The following is a 19,115-nucleotide window of genomic DNA, read 5'->3' as shown; positions in this document are numbered from 1 at the left end:
ATTTATATTACTTCACTCACCGTGGCGCAGAGCTGTTTACGTCACACGCAAACAGTTCAGCTTGAGCTCTGTTTAAATGTGCTGTATAAACAAACTGTTGTTATAATGATGGTAATAATTTATTGATTAATGAAAAAAACTGTTTTCCCAAAACTAACACGTGACTTTGCAAGCTTGAAATAGATCTTGGATATTAATAAAATCTCAGACGAAACATAGACTTTGTTTTCGGACACGAGACAAACAGGATTAAAACATTAGTGGTGTGAGGACATTCACAGTCCATGATATTCCCCCACTGTCTGTCTTACATGTCCGTTTAAATACATGCAGGACAAAAGGAGAGATGTGTGTCAGAGACCAAGAGAAGCAGTGTGTGTGTGTGTGTGTGTGTGTGTGTGTGTGTGTGTGTGTGTGTGTGTGTGTGTGTGTGTGTGTGTGTGTACACAAATAAGACAGACAGACACACACACACACACACACACACATACACACACAAAAACACACACACACAACCTTCTCTTTAAAAACATGGATGAAAGATATCTAAGCATACTGGGTGAGGTAAAAAAAGAGTAATCATTTTTTACTCTGGCTTTGCTTCAGCAGAATGAAAAAACGTACATCAGTGAATAAGAGCAACAGAGATATGACAAGACAAACCGTCAACAAGCCTTAACAAACTTTCTGACCAACTAGTGAGTGACTAAAGTTGGTGTGGTACAAGTGGAAACTTACGGTGGTCAAAAATGAAGCCAATGCAAAAGTGCAAAAAAACTGCAGCTCCTTGAATGTCCGGCTGCGTGCACTGAGCTTTCAATACACAATGAATGGGGATGGGTTTTTTTTAATGGTAGTTATTGTCTTCATCTACACACACTGTATTTTATTATAACTCATCTGTTTTGATTTTGTAAAGGATACAAGTTATGCATAGTTAGCTCGTGTCTGACCTGATTGACGGGCAGGCGTGATGTAGTGGTTCTTCAATGGGCTTTTAACCCACCTCAGCTCCGGCTCTCAGCCTGTTGTTAGGTTCACTGAAAGGGGCGTTTCAAAAAATAAATTTGTTCCCCTGGGACCGATCATCGTGACGTCATATCTGTATACAGAAAAACAACAGACGTGAGCCGGGTTTTTCCGAAAGTGTAAAGGAGCAGTCGATGGACACCTTGTTTCTTTGCACACCTTAAGTCCTTTCAGGTTATCAATAAAGCTACAACTCCACTCTCAGACTGAAACTTAAACAAGAAAGTTTTATCAACGTGGCAAATGTTCTATCCTAACTGAAATAATAATTTTTCCTATTTTATGATTCCACTAAATTTTTGCAGAAAAGAAAATTGCAAGTACCGAATCGCAATACTTGTTGTATCGCAATACTTTAGAATCGCAATATAAATCGAATCGGAAACCAAGAATCGTGATAAAATGGAATAGCAACAAAGGCATATCGTCCCAGCTCTAATTTCAGGCATTGGGACTGCCACCAACGGGCTTCCAAAGCCCCCTGCAGTGACAGATAGGTGATATCACTAAGGCTTCATTTCAAGGTTAGGACTTTTCTCTATAAAGTAGTATAAAAAGTAGTAGTTAAAGTACTCTACACACACTCACTGTAAAAGAACTCCACTACTCCTTCTTTCGAAATATCAGTATTGTCATTAGTATGATCCTAAAGTATGGATATGTGATTGAGGAGTGAGGTAAAGCAAAACTAACACTATTGTTGTGTTAGTCCATGGCCTGTTAATGCTATGTAGCAAAGCCTGTAAACATTAGGGTTTGTTTTTAATATTTATTAATAATTCCATTTTGTTTAACAGCTAGGGATGCCTGAACGTCTGGGTTCTGTTTTTCAATAAAGGGATTGAAATAAAAAGATATTTTGTTTATCTAATTAATCGATTCACCGAAAAATGTATCGTCAGATTAATCAATTGTTCAAATAATCGTTAGTTCCAGCCCAAGAACAAACCTTGTAATCATTCAAAACTGAAGGAAATGTACCCAAAAAAAGAAGTTGAGCAAGCACCCAAGAACAGGCCAGCAGCAGCTCATTTTACAAAAGAGTGTTAAAATAGGGGGGGGGGTTTACATTAAACTCAGTTTATCCATTTATTTGTAAAGGGGGAGACTCCCAAAGTGATTTGTCTCCACTTGCTCACATTTTGAGACTTGCTTTGTTGAGTTTATAGCAGACTGCTTTGTATGCTAAAGTAAATACAAAAAGTGGGAGATATTTGACTGACAATGTGGCCATTTTTGGTACTTTATCATGAAAAATCCCATCATCTGCCTCTCTGCATGTATTTTAGGGCATTTATTTCATCGTCACGCCGGCTCTCTCTCTCTGTAATTTCTTTTCTTTTGTCCTTTGGAGACTTCTTGAATGAAATACAGAAGATGTGGCTTCTATCATTAGGCTACTTTCAGGGGACTGATTATGAAGGGTAATTATAGGATGACTAGGGAGAAGGGTTATCACGGGTGTCATTGCAGAGGTTGAGCTGAAGGGTACTTTGTTGGACTGATGGCTTCCCTTTCCCTGGGGACATGAGAGTCAGATCGTGGGGCGTTGGCGACTTAAGCCCTCGTCAGTGCTGCGTTCATGCTTCAGTCCTCAAGGAGATGCAAAGAAGTGGGACTCTTTTTAATCTCCCTTTACTATACAGCAAACCCTTTGTCTCTGCAAGTGATCTTGGGCTTTCTTTCCTGCCTCTCCTACCTGTCTCCTGCACTTCCCATCCCTCTTGCTCTTTGGCCTGATTAATAATGAATGAAGCAGATCATCTATCGATCCCATCCTCTTTGTGTTAGCACAGCAGAAGATATCAAACCTGTCAGAAGATCTTAAAATAGCTCTGCGATGTGGTGGGGATGGTAGTAAGAGCGTTTGTTGGGTTATGGGTAGGGGCTTGTTTTTATGGTCAGCCGTTAAAAGGTGCAGGAGCAGTGAGACAGCAGTGGATGGAGAAAGGGCACAGAGTCCTGAGGTGCCTTCTCAGCTTCTCGACTGAAGGAGAAAGGTGATGATCTGTGATAAGTGTGAAACTGGAGGTCTCTCGACCTTCTCAATCTACTTTTGGCTCTTTATTAAAACTTCACTATGCCAAGTTATGATCCTTCAGCCCTCTTATGTCGTCCTGAGTCTCTGAGAAATTCTCCACTTAGCCATTTCTGCCCTGCTGCTCTCAATTGATCAATATGGCAGATTGGATGTGCTCTCTGACAGGGGAAGGACCCTGTCAAGACCCTAATGGAGAATAAGAGAGATGTATATCTGTCGCTATAGGGCTTCACGTTTTTGGCTGACAGCCCATTATTTATTAATTCTAGGTACATTGTAATGCAAGCGTATTATTGAGAAGAGAACTGAAGGGAAGAATGTTGGGCAGATTGAAGTCGTTTGTGAACATTCATTAAGAGAATTTACAAAGACAACATATGCAGCCTAACTTAACATGATTAAATTAGGATGTTTTTCTTTAAATATTTTCAATAGACAACCACATGAGGTATTTTTATGTGCAGAACATGGATTTTAAACACAAATAATCGGCATCAATCATGTTTCCAAAATCATGATTGCAATTAAAATTCTATTAATTGAGCCGGCCTATCTGTCGCTTTTGGTTAATATCAGCGGTCAACATTATGCAGGGTTCAGTAGTCCTTAAGTTAAGGACACAGACGGAAAGGAACATGATGATTTACAGACTTGCTTGACTGCTGGATTTGATCCAAGTTTAGCTCATTTGATTTTGAAATGTCTACTCAGATTAAGTCGGTCATAGACAACTTGCAGGACATAAGAGGAGCCTATATTTAAGTGCCACTTCTGTTCTAGGAGAATGAGTTGTAATGAATACTTTTGAATAACCAATAGGAAGCAAGGCTGCACACTATATCAAGGCCCCACATTATAACCTGCCTGCTGGCCCAGACGAATGATTGACAGAGTCCTCGACCATTTAAAATACTGCCTAAAAAAATAAATTGTAACACATTCTCAATTTCACAGCGCTTTCCTGTCATACTGGTGTTTTGTCATTAATTACTTTGAGATCTTTGTGTTAATAACTGCTACAGCATCAACAACTAATAAGCACTTGTGCGCGCACGTTTGTCACAGTTGAAAGCAGCTGTGTGGATCCCTACCAAAAGCCGGGTAAAAACAACAAACAAATCACCGGAAGAGTCGAGGGTGACAGCGGGGGTATGATGAAAACAGAAGGGAGAAAAGGTTCAGCCACAGTGACAGACAGGCTAATTTTCTTCTTAGATGAAATGCTAGATCCTGGTAAAGATTAAAGTTATTTACAAAGCATCTTATCCCTTAAGAGAGCTCCTAAAGTGCAATTCTGAGGATGAAAAGTTTGTCACACAGAGAGGAAAGAAGGATAGGTGATCTCAAACACAATACAGTTCTATCACAGCGTCATATTCAATTCAATTAGATTAAGTATGCTCCTACAATTACCAGCATGGTGAATAATGAACAAATAAATATAAGAAAAATACAGAATATGTTATATTTTTAGAGCTCAACAAATCAGAAAAAGTTGTAATTAAATAACTTTTGCATTGGAATGGAGTAAATTGTTGACTGTTATTTTCCCAATCAAAAGTAATGTTGCTCGGCCAGTGGTAACGATAGTCAGTGATCTTGGCAAATTTAACTTAATGTCAACCCCTGCTATATCATTTAACCATCGCAATTGCAATGTGCGCATGTGCAGTAGTGCTGTCACTTCAGAGAGATGAATCGCTCCCTGATGTAAGTTTGAATCTACTGAATCGCTCCCCGGCCCGTGCTTTTGCTACAACATTACAGTCTTCATTTACTCAGGTCAATAGTGCATGCAATGATCAACTTACATTGAGAGCGCCCTCTGCTGGATAAAACTGCAAACATTGGCCTGGTGCGCTGATAGACTATATTTTGAGTTTGAACGGCTCATTACAGTAGTCACATCACAGAACGCCAAGCATATGACCTGAAAAACATAACCATATTTGGTGCTTAATGCCCAACGAAAAAACTTGCTCGTTGTTCATGACTAATATACAAGTCTATCTGAAATCACATTATTGTGAAAGTGGACTGATCGCAGAGTGTATTTGAAAGCCCTCGTCTAATTCACCTCATGACCCACTGAAGGGCTCCTGTCACCAATGTTGGGAATCACTGTGCAAGTTCCTCTTATTGCTGTGCTTAAAGTTGAAATGTTTATTAAATGTGAGCTCAATGTGGAATCAAATAAAGCTTCCCTCAAAATGGCAACGCATATCTATAAAATAGTAAAACTGGGCTATCCCTGCGATTAAATGTAGCTCAAACATACCAAGAGGAGCTTTTAAGTGGTTATGAAACATTCTCAATCTAACACTGATGCCTCTAAAGCAGAACAGACCACCAGTGATATGACTTACTATATCTTTATAGTTATTTTAATGCCTGTAACTGCTGCCACCAGGGAAGGATTCCAACAAAGTGATTTACAGCATGAAGACAATAAAAGCTTCTGTTTTCATTTTCTCCACCAGAGTTTCAGCCGGTCAAACGGAAGCAGGACAAGATTTTTAGAGAAAACTTAACCCACATAAGGCAGGATCAGCAAAGAGATACTACATACTGCTTTTTTAACAGGGGCTGAAAATCAACACAAAATCAAAGTATCATACAAGTTGCTGTAAAGTCTTAGATCTCTAAACAAAACTATAACATACTGTAGGGGTTCCTTAATACCGCTCAAATTATTGCACATGCAGCCATGATGCATAGCAATAAATAGTATCTATCTATATATTGCAAATATTATAATCCTGTATAGTGTTTTCAACGATTAATAAACATCAACCTACAGAATTATTTCGGATCATAATCTTCTATATGGGCTACAAAAGATGGTTTTCTGAACTTGGGATGCCTCTGAAACTGTCACTTAAGTGCAATAGTGGATAGTCTATGTGCTGTATGTTGTATTGCATTTGTTATTGTATTCATGTATGTGTCAGTGTTTGAATGCTTTTATCTTCTCTGCTCTTTCCTTTGGGAATGTGTTATGTTTAGCATAGATCTAAATACCATTTCTCTGCGTGTGGAACGCATTCTTCGTCTTGCAGGTCCCAAAGGAACAAGACATTCATGCTTTCAAAGACAAGATATAATTCTATCCAACCTTTGCCTCAGGAAAAAAAAATCACCTAATTAATGTATTTCAATGCTTGTGTTCATGTTTTTTTTTTCAACTGTGTGATAACATGGACTGCTGCTTCATGTTCAAAAACTTAATACAATGTGACAGTTTTCTCATGAAACTTGTGCTATATTTCCTCCCTTGCTGATATTAATGCACTTCTCCCCCCTTTCCATATTTCCTCTAGGACAACTTCACTCCTGAGTGCAAGTTCAAGGAGAGTGTGTTTGAGAACTACTACGTAACATACTCCTCCATGCTCTATCGCCAGACCCAGTCTGGACGCTCTTGGTACATCGGTATAAACCGAGACGGCCAGATCATGAAGGGCAACCGAGTAAAGAAGACCAAAGGAGCAGCGCACTTCCTTCCTAAAGTTATAGAAGGTCAGTGTCCTTGGTTTTGCTTAAGTTGAATCAGATTTTATTTGTTGTTATTTATTACCAGGCTTGGCCAATAAAACAATAAAGATTGTGGCTCAAAAAGATATTGAATTTGATAAAAATATACTCTATATTAATAAATCAGACTACAACAATAGTGATAATAGCCTCTTAGTCATCAAGTTTGTGTTGACAAATTAGTAGAACTGCGACACTGAATCCATAAAATCAATAAATGATATGGATCTATGGGTCTGAAATGAAGTATTAAGTCAAGTAAAATAAAGATTATTGAAAGAGTTAGCAAAGAATGAATCCTCTCTTATCATTTGTTGTGTTTGATGATTATTACATCACTCACTGTGGCACGGAGCTGTTTTCATCATACGCAGACAATTTAGCGATATTTAAATGTACAGTATAAATAAACTTTACTTTCATTTATTACAATGATTACAATTCAATGATTAAGCTGTAAGTGTTACAGTGTGTTGAAAAGAAGACCAGACATTGACGACCTAAAAAAGTATCCAATAATAAAAACTCTGTCAACACAGCACGTTTTTATTTCCCTAACGAGACGATCGGGTGTAAATTGCAAGCCGTGGGCTGTCTGACATTCAAAATCAGTGATGCTTTTCCCACGGTTCATCTAATCTGTCTTTCAAAACACAAGCGGGAGAGGGGAAAAGTGTACTTACCAGTTCATTTTCAAATAAATGATCCGAATCAACTGATTAATCAAAAATTAGAACTTGCAGCACTACAAATTAGACAAATCAGTAGATAACACTTCCCAGTGCAAAGCATTGTTTGAGCTTCAGATGTAAATCTTCTGGAAGAAAAAAGGGGAAATTTTGTGAAAATTGTGATAGTGACCGCCAGTTTTAGCCAATAATCCAACAAGCTGAATATTTTTATAGCTCTCAAATGATGGCATCAATCATTGCATAAACTAGTGTGATGTCCTATACACAATTGCTCATAATGCAGTCGAGGCATCTCTTGTACTGTTATTAAAAATAAATTGTAAATATGAGGTCTGATTGCTTTGAAAAGGGGGACACTTTTGTCAATCATTTTTGTGTCTATGAATACTTGAGGAGACCGAATGTATAAACAACCAATCTGTAAGAAACAGGCTATGCTTGTCTGACAAACACTTAATTTTTATTATGAAACTGGTTTATTTATTCCACTTTCAATTATCCTAGTTTAAAATTTAAGAAAAAAAGAAAACAGACTTAAAAATATGTAACTGTCAACTGTAGTGGATCTCAATAAATTATTCCAAAGTCTAAGAAATGAACTGTCTGGTTTCTATGTCAAAAGGGTTTTACTCAAACATGCAGCATTATCAAACTATATATTATGATGGAAAAAATGATGGATTAAGTAAAAAAACATTATAACACAACTAACAAATAGCTTCTATCTGTTACACAGTCGCGATGTATAAGGAGCCATCGCTACATGAGCTTGCTGGTGAGCCGGTGAGTCCTCCTCGGAAGACAGTGAAGACGTCAGATTCTCCGTCCCTGAAAAATGGACGGAAAGAAGCTCCAAAGGCTGATGCCTCATAGCGAAGGAGACTGAGGGTGGGACAAAGGGCAGCAGGGACACTGACGACACAGTCGCCCTTACTGCACTGAGGCTAGCTGAGAGAATGGCCCTCTTTGGCCGCCATATTCCAGAGGTGCACTACAAGATGCTATGATTTTAGAGAAAGGTCAGCGGTCCATCAGTGGTCCATCAGCAGCCAAGAAGGCCTAAAGAGGAGTCTCCCCCTCACCTGTCGGTCCAGGCCAGAACTACTACCCACTCCCCCTCAAATTGTTTGTCTCTTTCTCTCCCCCTGGGACTCTAATACACAGTCTCCTTCATTTCTCTGTCATGCTTCAAGCTTCTTTGTTCACTGACATTACGCCTACCCACCGTCTGATCTATTCTGCTGTATATTCACCACTCACTCATTCCCAGTGCTGACTCGGCATCGTAATCCTAACCCCTGGGGCCCCTTCTTGAGCCCTAAAGTTGGTGACAGTGTGGCTCAGCCAGCTTTCCACCCACCATCTGCCGAGCAGCTAAGCTAATCACCAAGGTCAACTAAAGCTCAAAGGGAGATGAAACAGCTCAGAGTAAAGATAGCTGCTGGGATCCTGGGTCAGGTCAGGTCAGCTCTGCAAGAATGCATACGAGAAAGTGTGTGGATAAAAAAAAAAAACATTTAAGAGGAGTATATGACACTAAAACTAAAATTCATTATCTTGTGTTTGTTCTCGTTTTGTTTTTCTTTGTTTTTCTTTAAGAAATTAATATGGCAAAATATCAACTTCAAGATACATGAATCGTCAACTCTGTATGAGATGAAGATGATACTGCTACTCAAAGGATAAAATCAAAACAAAAGCAAGTTGGTGATCATAAAGAAAAGACATTGGGATTGGAATTGTAGGATGGTAATAATGAAAATAACCTCATTTGAAAGGTTTTGAAGCTCACAGTAGATGCACTGCTTGCATTAGTGTCATTTAAAATCAAATAAATTACAAAAAAATACAAAATAAAATAGTATCTTCCTGGAAAGACGAGCCATAACATAGAACATTTAAAAATAGAGTCTAACTGCAGACTCTAGTGAATAGAGCAATATTAGCAACAACAAGCCAGAGAATAATTCTCAGAAGAGAAAGAAAATGAATGAATGGGAGAGCGATGCCACTGTCTTCCCAGCGTCTCTTCTTTTATCAGGTGACTACTTATTATATTGCACTTACTCATTGCAGGCTACAAATGAACAACTGTGTCGTGTTTCAAATCCCACAATGTATCTGAACTCCAGTCACCTGGAAAAGGAGCCGTAGTGTGTACTTCACTCAGCATCTGCTGTCAGCACAAAGCCAGGTTTGAAGGCAAACATCAAAGCCAGAGGAGCCTCTGAGCTGCAGCACTTGTTATTCTGAGGACGTCTGGCAGCTTATCCACTCGCTAGCTTTATCAAATCACCTTGGAAGAATCGCCCTCAAAAATGGAGTCGTCTGAGTGAATGTCGTGGTGTGATTTTGCTTTAACCCCTGTGTGTGAGGGGATGACTTTCTACAGTAAAGATGCACTTTTAGACCGTGTGTGTGTGTGTGTGTGTGTGTGTGTGTGTGTGTGTGTGTGTGTGTGTGTGTGTGTGTGTATGAAGTGCCCCTGTCGAGGAGGATGGATAAAGATACTGTGGGTAACCTCTACCATGTCCTTCAGACAGGACAACACAGTGTGTCTTTGATATGTCTGTGTCTGTGAATAGGTGATACTTGGGGAAACTCCATCTTGTGAACCTTTTTCACTGATTGAAGAGAGTTTCAATAAGGGTTGAGTAGTGGCAAGAAACCGGCGATACAATATGAAGATACCTATAGGTATGGATGAGTTTATTGTGACACTTTGCTGTAGTGTAAGTAAGGTAACATTTTGCATATTTTATGGCTCTGCCTGTTTTGTTGGCCTTTTCATTCCCATGTCCTTTGTATTAACTCTAGCAATATATACTTAAATGATAAGATCAATTGCTTTTTTGTTTACTTTGTTACATTGGCAAAAAACTGTTTTATAGCTAAAGCTAGATTACAACACTGCTATCTGGTGGTTGGTGTCGACACACATTACAAAATTAACCACTGCCATGAATCTCTGGGTGTTGTTAACTATTGACTTTAAATCGATAAAGTGTTTTTGAAAATGTATTCAGTTTTCCAAAACATTATGTGATATGTCATATATGGTGGGTGACTATAAGACACTAAAGTGTATTGATATTTTCTTACATCCCTTTTTTGTTAACATTTCAGAACCAAAAGAGTACTTAAGTTAGCCATCATTCTATTTCTATGTAATCAGATAATGTTAAGATGTGCAAGACTTACATACAAACATGCAATGGCCTGATGGGAAGTTGAGGCTTCTACATGCAGAGCTTCAGAGCTGCAGGGTTTTGTAGTTGTCATGTCAATGCTGGCTACTGTTGGATGCTGTCTGCTCTTATAATGCACTGAAGGGAAAAAAATGTCACCACAATGTTCAGTCAGAGTGAATGTGTATGGATATGACCAACAAATAACGTCACAAGCTATGTCAGGATGAGCAATGCTTGGAGATATGGAAGACAAACAGTGAAAATCCTTTCGTTATGGACTTATATTATAGATTATCTTCAGGTGGTTTTAAGGCACTGGTATGGTGTTTAATTTTAATGGCAACATAATGTGCAGAGAGGTTGTAGAATGTGAAACAGAGGCTGTGAAGAATGTGCTCTATTGACAGTGAGAGTAAGTGTGAAATAAGGAGTTGAATTGTAAAGAGGTCAGCACATGGAAGCAGTTGTTTGGAGAGACTGGATTAGCAGGTGTATTCTTGTTGAATGTTGATAAGGAATTTCTGCAGGAAAGTAAGTAAAATTCTTGGCAGGGTTTTACGCTGTGTGTGGATATGATAATTAATGTGAGACAAAGAGGCATGTAAGGCACTGTGAGCTATTTATGACAGGGGTCTATGGAGGAAATTAGTTCGGAGGATTTGGCATTTTTTCACGAAGTCGTTAATTTTCTGCACTTTTCCAGAGGGAGTATCACTCAGTTCAAATTTGGATATTTTGTCCTTGTAGCACATTTTGCATTGAAGACCTACGAATGCTCCCTCTCCCTGGTGAATTTTGGTACAGCCTAAGTATGATGTCTCACTGGGCATTACCAACTACTATAAGATATCAAAGTGTGTGCACAGCAGGTAGTACACAATGCTAGGCTTATTTTAGCTGCCAGGAAGGACTTGTACAGTTTTTGAGTATTTATGTCCCATCTGGGAGCTTTTTTTTACTCCACTCCACATTACTAAGTTTATCCTAAGTCCATTATCTAAAAGTGAAGCGCTTGAAAGTGCAAATCAGCAACTGCCAAATTTAAGACATAGGTGCATTTCTTTTCTTCATGGGCTGGAAATAGCAATGACTTGGATTGTCAATTGATCTGCCATTATTTTCTTGATTTCCCATAATGTCTAAAATAAATCAGAAAATTATGAAAAAGCCAGTTTCAAACAGCCTAAATGGATTTCGTCCGATGTCTGATTTTGTCATGGAGCTGGTTCCAGATAAACTTTGAATTTTTGCTTCAACTTTAAACTGATAATCGAATTGGCTGCCAATTGACGATGTGATAATAACAGAATTTGCTGAGCTGTCCTGTACAGTGACAGAGCACGTATATGTTTAACTTATATAAAGTATCCCTCACCATGGCTAAAATGTTACAGTATAACTTTATCATGTAGCATGGAGATCTCCATCCTCCATAGACCTTACTCTCAAAAAGCAATCAGTCCTTACTATTGTAACACTGAAGAATGACACTGTAAGTTGTCCGATTGTAATACTGCAAGTACACAGAGAAGAAAAAAGAATGTAAATAAGACCGACGTCGAACGTGAAGTTAGAAAGACGAAGAATGTAGGTTAAGAAGATCTGAACAGAACAGTAAGTTGATGAATGTAAAGTTAGGGAGTTCAGAGGTGAGTAAGTGCATTGAAGGCTGCAGAAGGTATGCTTTAGATCATGGTTGTAGAATGTAAAAGTTGTGGGTGAAAAAAGGTTGTTTAAGTTCCACAGGAAAGGTTTACTGTGAAGTAGATGAGGTATTAAGAGGATCTTTGTAGTTTGAAGAAGTGTTTTCCCATTGAGACTACTTTTATGTTGCAAAGCTAACAGCGGGGTGGTAACATGGAAAATAAAAACCCTGATACAGTTTGTGTGCCTACGCAAGAGAGATTTAAAGTCGTAATCCCTGTCCCTTCCCTACAGCATCTCTTTCACCACAGCCTACAGTCTATACAGCCCATTAACTTTCTTTTCAACACTGTTTCCTGTGTAGGTGTATACTGTGTGTTTATTAGTCTGTGTGTGTTTGTGTGTGCATGTGTGTGTGTGTGTGTGTGTGTGTGTGTGTGTGTGTGTGTGTGTGTGTATCTATGATTAAGAGTAAGGTATAAGACAAGACACAGAGGCAAGGAGAAAAAGTAAAGGGCATGAGATTGAAACAGTGATCGATAGACTCAATAAACCACAAACTGGAGAACAGCCACACTGTGATGGGTGCAAAAATTTCCCCAAGGTCTGCCAGAGACAGCCAAATCCATTTGTTCATAATGAACTCATAAGGGCCGCTCTTTGATTTCTTCCTGTAAACTCAACAAACAACCCAGTTGGATGAGAACAGAAGCAAGACTTTTTTTCCTAAGGCCCAACAGGATGTGCATTAACAGCCATATTATCCTCTAGGTAAAAAAAAGAAAAGTACGACATAGTACGGGTAAATAACGTTCCTAAACTTGGCCCACCGAAAATAATAGACAACAGAAACTGTGGCACCTTATAGCATTAGTCATTGCTTGAAACATAAAACAAGTTAACTCGCTGTCTAAGCAGGTACTTAAGAAATTAAGAAAAGCAGGGAATCCCTCTTTAACAGAGTTTATGGGGAAAAAGAGGCAATAATAAACTGCAGCTACATCATCACCACAAATGTTTAAGCAATGCATTAAAGATTTAAATTATTTATCACCCTTTTTTAACTTTTGCCAACATCCAGGGAAACTTTGGGGGGAAACATTGTCAACATTTGAAGTGAATCGGAACAAACGAGGCATTTTAATCACGCTGTATAACAATACGGTGTGAGAGAAAAATAATGTTTAGAATATGAGACCATTCAAGATATACATCTTCTTTTCTTTTCTTTTGAATATAGGGTTTTGTTCTGTTTTTTTAATCAAGTTAGAAAAAAATGACTTTCAAAACATTTTTTGTCCTTTTGTGAATATCCCTTAAAATACTCACAAATTGACCCACTTAACTGCAGACCATTATGATCAAACTGAAGCTCAGCACTGTCAAAAACCACACGGCATTCCAATGTTAGAGAAAATGTTATTATTCATGTTCCCCAAATACACATGTTCAAAACATTATTTACACTAACTATACCATGAAATCTGTCTGTTTAGAGGGAAATCCGTGTATGAATGGCTCCCTCTAATGGTCGAGCTTGGATGTTAAATACTACTAATTAGGGAACTGCTTTACCATCTGATTTCCTGAATTATATGATGACGCCGCGTTGTTCAATGCCTTCTTATTTTGGTTATGAAACACTTCAAACGTGCAGCAGATCCTCACATGTGATTGGTGCTCTACTATTTAATTTTTTTTAATTTAAATTTAATACAGATAAAATTGTCACTGTGAGTTATGGTACCCTGCAGTGTTCCATACTGAAATACCGTATCCAGTGATAAATTGGATGAACATTACAACGTCAAGAATAAGAGAAAACAGTTTGGGATAAGACGTTTTTGGGGCTGCTGAAGTCTTTAATGACAGTACAGAAAGAATGTGTGTCACTCTCACTGTTTCTATGTATTCAATATTGAGAGCATGATTCTTCAAGGGTTAAGCCTTGAATGCAACACTGAGTTTCAATACTGCTGTTTTTAAGTAATCATTCTTGTGAACTGGTACAACTCAGACGACATTTAAACTGTTCTTTAAAAGATCTTTTTGGCTGCTGCTGCATATAATGTGTCACGTCGGCAGCCTCTCAGAGGAATGAATAAAATGTGAAGGATGTAACATGTCGCCCTTGATCTCTGTTCCACATAGCTGCATGCTCTCAGACAACAAATCCAGTCTCGATGGCATAAATGTAAGGAAGGCTGCCAGTTTACATGTATGTTTTTGTCAATGATACAAATAGCATAAATCTGATGTATTATGTCAGGTCTTTTTTTCAGAAATGTATTTTAATAGTGTTGAGAAATGTTTTCATTGTCTTTGGTTGTTCTACTTTGTCATGTTTTCTTTTTAATGCAGAAGGAAAAAAATGTTGTTGCTCCTCAAATATTTCTTACTATGTGCTGTATTTTTTGTCTTTGGTCTGCGCTGTTGTATCCACACTGACGTGTCCTCAGAGTGAACTTCAACCAAACTGAATCCCACTGTGCGCCTGAGCTGTGTGTTTGTGAAAGATGCAATGTATTCACGGGGAAACAGCAGGAAAACAACTCCTTAAAGCCAACATGTGTCCTACCATACACAGCAATGTGACCTTGGTGGTCTCAGAGTTATGGTTACGCAAGTCTTCCAGAAGGTTCCCACAACCTTTCCCCCTACTATTGTGAACTTCCAATCTTTTTGTCTTCCGAGAAACTGACTATAAAAAAAGGATAAAACAAAAGAAAAAGCCATAAATAAAAATGAGCCTTGGCAGTGATTAGCCTCAGATATAAGGCTTGAATCGTCAGGCGCCTCCTGAGTGTTCCCAGCGATTTTGAAAAGTGTTGGACTCCTTATAAGAGCCAAAGCATGCCGAGGAAACGTACTGGCTTTTTTTTTTTTTGACTACTTTGGGAAGCAGAAAACAGGAATAAAGACCAGCAATATGCAACTACCAGCCTGCACTCAAGGAAGAAAAACAAATTCAACAACAAACTACAATCAGGATTCGCAGGCTACACAGGCAACCAGTGGTCCGCAATAATAACTGCTAAATGTCTTGACCGACCTGGGTAATTCTTTTGCAAAGCATGCATTCGTCACTGTTGTTTGGCTAATTTGGGATGACTCCCTCTCAGTATCTACAGACACAAGCCCTCGATTCACCCTCTCTCCATGTTTGCCATCAGATCTGTGTACATTTCTACAATAACTCCTATATGAAATGAAAGGAGATGTCGTATTCTGAAATATTATTCAATAAAATAACATATATTTGTATGATTGTAAGCAGTGCCCTTTGATGTTTTGTCTTCTCCTCCCAATTCCTTTAAAGTACATCTCGAATACTGTATCCTTTTTCATCAAGATGCTGAAGGTCATCTTTGTTATCTCCTCCCTGTTTGTCCTTGCAGTCATCTAATGAGCTGTTTACTTTTATTAATGAATAACACCGACCATATATTAGAAAAATACATATTCAAATCAGGAAATACATTTTGGAGGTTATTAAACCTAGGTAAAGCTATGAATGCCACTAGAAAGTGTGTCAGTTTTATTTTAAATAAGTGACTGGACGCAGGCCCTCAGGTGCCAGACTTAAAGCCTAAACCAGCTGACCTGCCAATTATTTTGTTATTTTCCCCTTCTGTCACATGAACTTATGAATGAATCCCCAATTTCACCCTCAAAAGTCACCATGAGAAGATTTAAATGAGTTTAAATAGTAGATTCAACAAGGAGAGGTTTTTTTTTGCAGCAGTCGCTTTACTGATTAAACTGGCTTGGTGTTTTTTGAGAGATTGTAAATGTTCTAATTTCCAATGCAATTCTACCAATCACAACAATTTTTCCAAAATAACAAGAAAATAGGAGGATGTGCCGCTATAATTAATTGATAATCACTTTAACCATTAGCTCAGAAATCTTCCCCACTGATAAAAATTTTACTGATAAAATAAAACATTGAGTTGATGCTCTCAGAGTTAAAACAAAATCAAGTCAAGTTTTTATAAAAACTTAAATTGATGCTGAACTATAACAGCAAGAAATAATTAGTACCTGTTTGTGTAATATAGACAAAATATTGGCCTGCTTTCACTCGCACTTGTTACATAAACAAACAAACTTCTGCTTTTTTAAAATTCAAACTTCATCTCAAAGTTTTTTGTATCACAGATGAGGTTGTAATCAGAGAAACTTGAGCACATCAACAAATCAAAACAGTTATCTGTCGTTTTAGATAAATTATAAAAACTCTACAAACCATGTCAGACACACAAAATACCAAATGTCACTCGCAAGTCACACACTTATAATAAACTGTACACAAGGACTAAGAAACTAGCAAAGCATTAAAACAAGCTGAAGAACTGCTAGTAAAACAAGCAATAAATATTAATGTCTTATTTAGTAACACAGTAAGCTGTCTTACCTCAAACAGGTGTTTGTTCATTCGTTCTTCTGTTCATAAACATTGGCAATAGTATTGAATCCAACACAGCGCGCTCCAAGTACGAACTTTATAAACTTTAGTAAAGTTAGCTCTGCCTTTTTACATTTTTTCGTCATTGATAACAGCCGAGCGAACTAAATTAAGATAGTAACATATCAGCTACAAAATCTTTTCCGCTGTGTGTCGCCCTGTACATTTATTTAATGTAACTCAAGCTGGACTCAGAGTGTGTACTTTCAACCAACCTCGGTGCGACGATATTGTTGTGACTTCCCTTTCTTATTTCTGACCGAAAATAATTTTGTATACTATTTCCAACAACACGGGTTATGGTTAGCCCACCATCTGAATTCCTCACGAGCTGTGCGTCATAATCAATCAGCCACGCCCACTAATGCGACATAAAATCCTCACAATTTCTGTACTTAGCTGACAATTCTGCAGGGAATATTTTAAACTAGTAAGAGTCAATAACACATATTCTCTGTCTCTGTGTCCCCTCTCCTTAACTTTTGTCTTTTTTTCTTAAATTAAACAACTTCTGAACTTCTCAATTTGTTCATACTTGATCAAAACACCGATATAGAATTGTGATGTTACTTTGAAAAGACCACTAGGCCAGGCCTAAAGGTTCTCCAACCTCTAAGGTGTTACTGGATAATTTACTCAATGTCAGAATCTCAGGGTTTTCATGCTGATGCCTTTTCAAATTGTTTTAACCATAGACTGTAAATATTAGGTTTTAACCACAATGCAGCTTTTGAGTATTTTTATGTCATTTTTGAGCAACAAAAGTGAAGTGGAGATAGGCTACCTTCCCTAAATTAAAAAGTCAATAGTTGGTTTGTTTGTTTTGCATTTGTGTTTCATTGTTGTTGATTTTTTTTTGTTCTTGGTTTCTTGTTAGATTTTCATGAAGATATCTAACAAAATGCAGACCCCGCTTCTAACATATTTCATATTGACACACTGTTTCATTAGACAGAGTTAAGGAACACCTTTTAAAAATGTATATTGGGAGTTCAGTTTAGCTTGTGGCTTATATAATTGATTGAAGTAATAACAGCATTAAGTACCTATGAAATCACCACAGTTCAGAGTTAAAAGTTAGTGGGTTAACATACGGGGCTATACAATGATGACAGAATCGATTGAAAAGAGGTTAGTCATTTAAGATATGACAGTCCAGAATATGAAGAGCCTGCATTTTTAACATCAAAATTGACACTACATGTGACAATAAAAACAAGCATTCTTTCATCGCTATAACATTTTCCCCTTTGTGTCATTAAGTGCTCTCTGGCATTTTTGTGATAGCCCACTTGTTCTAAAATCATGTCACTCATGAATCATGTTCCCTGACTGTGTGTCCAAGAGAGTACACCACCACCACCACCATCCCACCATCCCTAACAGTAGGGCTCAAAGTAAATGAATCTAAGGCAAAAGAGCAATTAAAGACAGTTTGGACAGTGAAGTCAAAGCTAAAACAGGAGCTGAAAGGTAACTAGACCTCCTTGACAATTGACAAGCCATCATTGATGTATTGTCCAAGACATTATGTGTGGTCTATCCAGAGAAACAAAGGAGTTAATTTGTTAATGAACAAATAGCTCCAAGAAGTTGATATGGGTGTGTTGGAGATTTCTACATATAATATTAACATATTTATTGTCCTCCCTATAGCACTTCCCAATTTTAAAATACAGCTATACATTGTTAAAACTTTCCCAAGCAACACAAAATGTCATGCCTTGAAGATCACACCTTAAGTATTTCCTGTTTATTTTAACACATTTCTACTGATAAATGGGGATCAAAAAGGATGCGTCCTTCAGGTTGAATGATGTAAACAAATCGCCTCAGTGCACCTCAGTGGGAGAATGCCTTGAATTTTTATTCTCCAAACTCTGCTCATGTGGCCCTATTGGCGTGACCTTTTGTTTAACAAGCCTGATATTTTTCCTCCTGAAAGAAATTGGTTGATTTTCCTTGCTCTCTCGAAGTGAGGCCATTGAACCGGAGAAAAACACTGGCAAATGAAGGCTCTATCTTTTGGCTGTTGCTCTCTAAACCTGTTCTGACTTACATATTTTTCAGCAATACAGACATAGAGATAGAGGAGAGGGTAACACTGTCACTCCAACACACTCTCTGTTCTTCCATATAATGACTTTTGGCTATTAGCCATTCAAGACAACATTATGAGCATACCACTTTGGTATTATACTGTCTATAGAAAGTTAGAGTATACGTTGCAATTCATTCTTTGAATCTTATCTAAGTAATTTCAGCTGAGCCATCTTCCCCTCCCCTGCTGCACCAACATGGCTCTATATTCCCTATATCTGAAGAGCTCCAAACTCAAGTATCCGTAATACTACTTACTGTATCTCTTTTTCACAGAAGTCTCTTTTAGGTTGCTTACATCCTCAGAGAGCTCTTCTTGTTAAGCTCAGCATTGAGATAAGTTAAGAGCTCTCACCGTCAAGAAATGTTCCTTATAAGGTCTTTCAGTCTTAGTAGAATTATAGAGCAATGGGAGA

The 19,115-nt window shown here is 38.0% G+C and overlaps 1 protein-coding gene across 1 annotated transcript in view; it reads left to right on the top strand.

Annotated features, from left to right (window-relative positions):
* Nucleotides 1–15,400, top strand: part of fgf11b (fibroblast growth factor 11b) — a 51,953-nt gene extending 36,553 nt beyond the window's left edge. Inside the window, exons 4-5 of the mRNA XM_061055656.1 lie at nucleotides 6,391–6,589; nucleotides 8,033–15,400. Of these exons, the coding sequence (XP_060911639.1) occupies nucleotides 6,391–6,589; nucleotides 8,033–8,169 (336 nt within the window). The 3' untranslated portion in view covers nucleotides 8,170–15,400. The remainder of the gene's footprint in view (nucleotides 1–6,390; nucleotides 6,590–8,032) is intronic.
* The last annotated feature ends 3,715 nt before the right edge of the window (nucleotides 15,401–19,115 follow it).

Source organism: Labrus mixtus, chromosome 14, assembly GCF_963584025.1.
Source record: "Labrus mixtus chromosome 14, fLabMix1.1, whole genome shotgun sequence".
NCBI classification, from domain to species: domain Eukaryota; kingdom Metazoa; phylum Chordata; class Actinopteri; order Labriformes; family Labridae; genus Labrus; species Labrus mixtus.
Note: the sequence above shows the minus strand (reverse complement) of the source record. Positions and strands in the feature narration are given on the sequence as shown.